This window comes from Heterodontus francisci, unplaced genomic scaffold, assembly GCF_036365525.1.
Source record: "Heterodontus francisci isolate sHetFra1 unplaced genomic scaffold, sHetFra1.hap1 HAP1_SCAFFOLD_62_2, whole genome shotgun sequence".
Classification (NCBI taxonomy): domain Eukaryota; kingdom Metazoa; phylum Chordata; class Chondrichthyes; order Heterodontiformes; family Heterodontidae; genus Heterodontus; species Heterodontus francisci.
The window spans coordinates 4,836,337-4,842,466 of NW_027141112.1; the positions used below are offsets into that span (position 1 = coordinate 4,836,337).

General features: G+C 49.4%; 1 protein-coding gene across 1 annotated transcript; it reads right to left on the minus strand.

Annotated features, from left to right (window-relative positions):
• Nucleotides 1–2,570: 2,570 nt before the first annotated feature.
• Nucleotides 2,571–4,226, minus strand: LOC137362126 (uncharacterized protein PF3D7_1120000-like). Its single transcript, XM_068026632.1, has 3 exons — nucleotides 3,915–4,226; nucleotides 3,222–3,518; nucleotides 2,571–2,720 (listed from the first exon to the last, which is right to left on the minus strand). Exons 1-3 carry the CDS (start codon nucleotides 4,224–4,226, stop codon nucleotides 2,571–2,573), a joined length of 759 nt encoding a protein of 252 aa, XP_067882733.1.
• Nucleotides 4,227–6,130: the final 1,904 nt, after the last annotated feature.

Sequence of the window (6,130 nt, forward strand, 5' to 3'; positions counted from 1 at the left end):
CAATTCCATCACCCCCTGCTTCAACTCCATTACATCCTGCTTCAACTCCATAACCTCCTGCTTCAACTTCATCACCTCAAGCTTCAACTCCATTACATCCTGCTTCAACTTCATAAACTCCTGCTTCACCTCCATCACCTCCTGCTTCAACTCCCTCACCTCCTGCTTCAACTGCATCACATCCTGCTTCAACTCCATCACCTCCGGCTTCAACTCCATCACATCCTGCTTCAATTCTATCACGTCCTTATTCACCTCCATCACCTCCTGCTTCAACTTCATCACCTCCTGCTTCAACTCCATCACCTCCTGCTTCAACTTCATCACCTCCTGCTTCAACTTCATCACCTCCTGCTTCATCTCCATCACCTCCTGCTTCAACTCCATCACCTCCTGCTTCAACTCCATCACCTCCTGCTTCAAGTGCATCACCTCCTGCTTCAACTCCATCACCTCCTGCTTCAACTCCATCACCCCCTGCTTCAACTCCATTACATCCTGCTTCAACTCCATAACCTCCTGCTTCAACTTCATCACCTCAAGCTTCAACTCCATTAGATCCTGCTTCAACTCCATAAACTCCTGCTTCACCTCCATCACCTCCTGCTTCAACTCCCTCACCTCCTGCTTCAACTCCATCACCTCCTGCTTCATCTCCATCACCTCCTGCTTCAACTCCATCACCTCCGGCTTCAACTCCATCACATCCTGCTTCAATTCTATCACGTCCTTATTCACCTCCATCACCTCCTGCTTCAACTTCATCACCTCCTGCTTCAACTCCATCACCTCCTGCTTCAACTTCATCACCTCCTGCTTCAACTTCATCACCTCCTGCTTCATTTCCATCACCTCCTGCTTCAACTCCATCACCTCCTGCTTCAACTTCATCACCTCCTGCTTCAACTTCATCACCTCCTGCTTCATTTCCATCACCTCCTGCTTCAAATCCATCACCTCCTGCTTCAACTGCATCACCTCCTGCTTCCACTCCCTCACCTCCTTCTTCACCTCCGTCACCTCATGCTTCAACTCCATCACCTCCTGCTTCAACTGCATTACCTCCTGCTTGAACTCCATCACGTCCTGCTTCAACTCCCTCACCTCCTGCTTCAACTCCATCATCTCATGCATCATCTCCATCACCTCCTGCTTCAAATCATTACCTCCTGCTTCAACTTCATCGCCTCCCTCTTCAACTCCCTCACCTACTGCTTGAACTGCATCACCTCCTGCTTCAACTCCATCACCTGCTGCTTCAACTCCCTCACCTCCTGCTTCAACTCCATCACCTCCTGCTTCAACTTCATCACCTCCTGCTTCAACTTCATCACCTCCTGCTTCAACTCCATCACCTCCTGCTTCAACTTCAACACCAACTGCTTCAACTTCATCACCTCCTGCTTCAACTCCATCATCTCATGCATCAACTCCATCACCTCCTGCTTCAAATCATTACCTCCTGCTTCAACTCCATCACCTCCTGCTTGAAATCCATCACATCCTGCTTCAACTTCATCACCTCCTGCTTCAACTCCCTCACCTACTGCTTGAACTCCATCACCTCCTGCTTCAATTCCATCACCTCCTGCTTCAATTCCATCACACCCTGCTTCAACTCAATTACATCCTGCTTCAACTCCATTACATCCTGTTTCAACTCCATCACCTCCTGCTTCAATTCCATCACCCCCTGCTTCAACTCCATTACATCCTGCTTCAACTCCATAACCTCCTGCTTCAACTTCATCACCTCAAGCTTCAACTCCATTACATCCTGCTTCAACTTCATAAACTCCTGCTTCACCTCCATCACCTCCTGCTTCAACTCCCTCACCTCCTGCTTCAACTGCATCACATCCTGCTTCAACTCCATCACCTCCGGCTTCAACTCCATCACATCCTGCTTCAATTCTATCACGTCCTTATTCACCTCCATCACCTCCTGCTTCAACTTCATCACCTCCTGCTTCAACTCCATCACCTCCTGCTTCAACTGCATCACCTCCTGCTTCCACTCCCTCACCTCCTTCTTCACCTCCGTCACCTCATGCTTCAACTCCATCACCTCCTGCTTCAACTGCATTACCTCCTGCTTGAACTCCATCACGTCCTGCTTCAACTCCCTCACCTCCTGCTTCAACTCCATCATCTCATGCATCATCTCCATCACCTCCTGCTTCAAATCATTACCTCCTGCTTCAACTTCATCGCCTCCCTCTTCAACTCCCTCACCTACTGCTTGAACTGCATCACCTCCTGCTTCAACTCCATCACCTGCTGCTTCAACTCCCTCACCTCCTGCTTCAACTCCATCACCTCCTGCTTCAACTTCATCACCTCCTGCTTCAACTTCATCACCTCCTGCTTCAACTCCATCACCTCCTGCTTCAACTTCAACACCATCTGCTTCAACTTCATCACCTCCTGCTTCAACTCCATCATCTCATGCATCAACTCCATCACCTCCTGCTTCAAATCATTACCTCCTGCTTCAACTCCATCACCTCCTGCTTGAAATCCATCACATCCTGCTTCAACTTCATCACCTCCTGCTTCAACTCCCTCACCTACTGCTTGAACTCCATCACCTCCTGCTTCAATTCCATCACCTCCTGCTTCAATTCCATCACACCCTGCTTCAACTCAATTACATCCTGCTTCAACTCCATTACATCCTGTTTCAACTCCATCACCTCCTGCTTCAATTCCATCACCCCCTGCTTCAACTCCATTACATCCTGCTTCAACTCCATAACCTCCTGCTTCAACTTCATCACCTCAAGCTTCAACTCCATTACATCCTGCTTCAACTTCATAAACTCCTGCTTCACCTCCATCACCTCCTGCTTCAACTCCCTCACCTCCTGCTTCAACTGCATCACATCCTGCTTCAACTCCATCACCTCCGGCTTCAACTCCATCACATCCTGCTTCAATTCTATCACGTCCTTATTCACCTCCATCACCTCCTGCTTCAACTTCATCACCTCCTGCTTCAACTCCATCACCTCCTGCTTCAACTTCATCACCTCCTGCTTCATCTCCATCACCTCCTGCTTCAACTCCATCACCTCCTGCTTCAACTCCATCACCTCCTGCTTCAAGTGCATCACCTCCTGCTTCATCTCCATCACCTCCTGCTTCAACTCCATCACCTCCTGCTTCAACTCCATCACCTCCTGCTTCAAGTGCATCACCTCCTGCTTCAACTCCATCACCCCCTGCTTCAACTCCATTACATCCTGCTTCAACTCCATAACCTCCTGCTTCAACTTCATCACCTCAAGCTTCAACTCCATTAGATCCTGCTTCAACTCCATAAACTCCTGCTTCACCTCCATCACCTCCTGCTTCAACTCCCTCACCTCCTGCTTCAACTCCATCACCTCCTGCTTCAACTCCATCACCTCCGGCTTCAACTCCATCACATCCTGCTTCAATTCTATCACGTCCTTATTCACCTCCATCACCTCCTGCTTCAACTTCATCACCTCCTGCTTCAGCTCCATCACCTCCTGCTTCAACTTCATCACCTCCTGCTTCAACTTCATCACCTCCTGCTTCAACTCCATCACATCCTGCTTCAACTCCATCACCTCCTGCTTCAACTTCATCACCTCCTGCTTCAACTTCATCACCTCCTGCTTCAACTCCATCACCTCCTGCTTCAAATCCATCACCTCCTGCTTCAACTGCATCACCTCCTGCTTCCACTCCCTCACCTCCTTCTTCACCTCCGTCACCTCATGCTTCAACTCCATCACCTCCTGCTTCAACTGCATTACCTCCTGCTTCAACTCCATCACGTCCTGCTTGAAATCCATCACATCCTGCTTCAACTCCCTCTCCTCCTGCTTCAACTCCCTCACCTCCTGCTTCAACTCCATCACCTCCTGCTTCAACTCCATCACCCCCTGCTTCAACTCCATTATATCCTGCTTCAACTCCATAACCTCCTGCTTCAACTTCATCACCTCAAGCTTCAACTCCATTAGATCCTGCTTCAACTCCATAAACTCCTGCTTCACCTCCATCACCTCCTGCTTCAACTCCCTCACCTCCTGCTTCAACTCCATCACCTCCTGCTTCAACTCCATCACCTCCGGCTTCAACTCCATCACATCCTGCTTCAATTCTATCACGTCCTTATTCACCTCCATCACCTCCTGCTTCAACTTCATCACCTCCTGCTTCAACTCCATCACCTCCTGCTTCAACTTCATCACCTCCTGCTTCAACTTCATCACCTCCTGCTTCATTTCCATCACCTCCTGCTTCAACTCCATCACCTCCTGCTTCAAATCCATCACCTCCTGCTTCATCTGCATCACCTCCTGCTTCCACTCCCTCACCTCCTTCTTCACCTCCGTCACCTCATGCTTCAACTCCATCACCTCCTGCTTCAACTCCATTACCTCCTGCTTCAACTCCATCACGTCCTGCTTGAAATCCATCACATCCTGCTTCAACTCCCTCTCCTCCTGCTTCAACTCCCTCACCTCCTGCTTCAACTCCATCATCTCATGCTTCAACTCCATCACCTCCTGCTTCAAATCATTACCTCCTGCTTCAACTCCATCACCTCCTGCTTGAAATCCATCACATCCTGCATCAACTTCATCGCCTCCCTCTTCAACTCCCTCACCTACTGCTTGAACTGCATCACCTCCTGCTTCAACTCCATCACCTGCTGCTTCAACTCCCTCACCTCCTGCTTCAACTCCATCACCTCCTGCTTCAACTTCATCACCTCCTGCTTCAACTTCATCACCTCCTGCTTCAACTCCATCACCTCCTGCTTCAACTTCAACACCAACTGCTTCAACTTCATCACCTCCTGCTTCAACTGCATCATCTCATGCATCAACTCCATCACCTCCTGCTTCAAATCATTACCTCCTGCTTCAACTCCATCACCTCCTGCTTGAAATCCATCACATCCTGCTTCAACTTCATCACCTCCTGCTTCAACTCCCTCACCTACTGCTTGAACTCCATCACCTCCTGCTTCAATTCCATCACCTCCTGCTTCAACTTCATCACCTCAAGCTTCAACTCCATTACATCCTGCTTCAACTTCATAAACTCCTGCTTCACCTCCATCACCTCCTGCTTCAACTCCCTCACCTCCTGTTTCAACTCCATCACCTCCTGCTTCAATTCCATCACCCCCTGCTTCAACTCCATTACATCCTGCTTCAACTCCATAACCTCCTGCTTCAACTTCATCACCTCAAGCTTCAACTCCATTACATCCTGCTTCAACTTCATAAACTCCTGCTTCACCTCCATCACCTCCTGCTTCAACTCCCTCACCTCCTGCTTCAACTGCATCACATCCTGCTTCAACTCCATCACCTCCGGCTTCAACTCCATCACATCCTGCTTCAATTCTATCACGTCCTTATTCACCTCCATCACCTCCTGCTTCAACTTCATCACCTCCTGCTTCAACTCCATCACCTCCTGCTTCAACTTCATCACCTCCTGCTTCAACTTCATCACCTCCTGCTTCATCTCCATCACCTCCTGCTTCAACTCCATCACCTCCTGCTTCAGCTCCATCACCTCCTGCTTCAAGTGCATCACCTCCTGCTTCAACTCCATCACCTCCTGCTTCATTTCCATCACCTCCTGCTTCAAATCCATCACCTCCTGCTTCAACTGCATCACCTCCTGCTTCCACTCCCTCACCTCCTTCTTCACCTCCGTCACCTCATGCTTCAACTCCATCACCTCCTGCTTCAACTGCATTACCTCCTGCTTCAACTCCATCACGTCCTGCTTGAAATCCATCACATCCTGCTTCAACTCCCTCTCCTCCTGCTTCAACTCCCTCACCTCCTGCTTCAACTCCATCATCTCATGCATCAACTCCATCACCTCCTGCTTCAAATCATTACCTCCTGCTTCAACTCCATCACCTCCTGCTTGAAATCCATCACATCCTGCTTCAACTTCATCGCCTCCTTCTTCAACTCCCTCACCTACTGCTTGAACTGCATCACCTCCTGCTTCAACTCCATCACCTGCTGCTTCAACTCCCTCACCTCCTGCTTCAACTCCATCACCTCCTGCTTCAACTTCATCACCTCCTGCTTCAACTTCATCACCTCCTGCTTCAACT

Excerpts from the sequence above, each read along its gene's own strand:
- LOC137362126 (XM_068026632.1), bottom strand. The coding sequence starts at position 4,226 with ATGAAGTTGAAGCAGGAGGTGATGGAGTTGAAGCAGGAGGTGATGAAG. Across the intron at positions 3,519-3,914 it reads TAATGGAGTTGAAGCAGGGG|GAGGTGATGGAGCTGAAGCA; the intron begins GTGATGGAGTTG and ends AAGTTGAAGCAG. Across the intron at positions 2,721-3,221 it reads TAATGGAGTTGAAGCAGGGG|GGGGTGATGGAATTGAAGCA; the intron begins GTGATGGAGTTG and ends GAGTTGAAGCAG.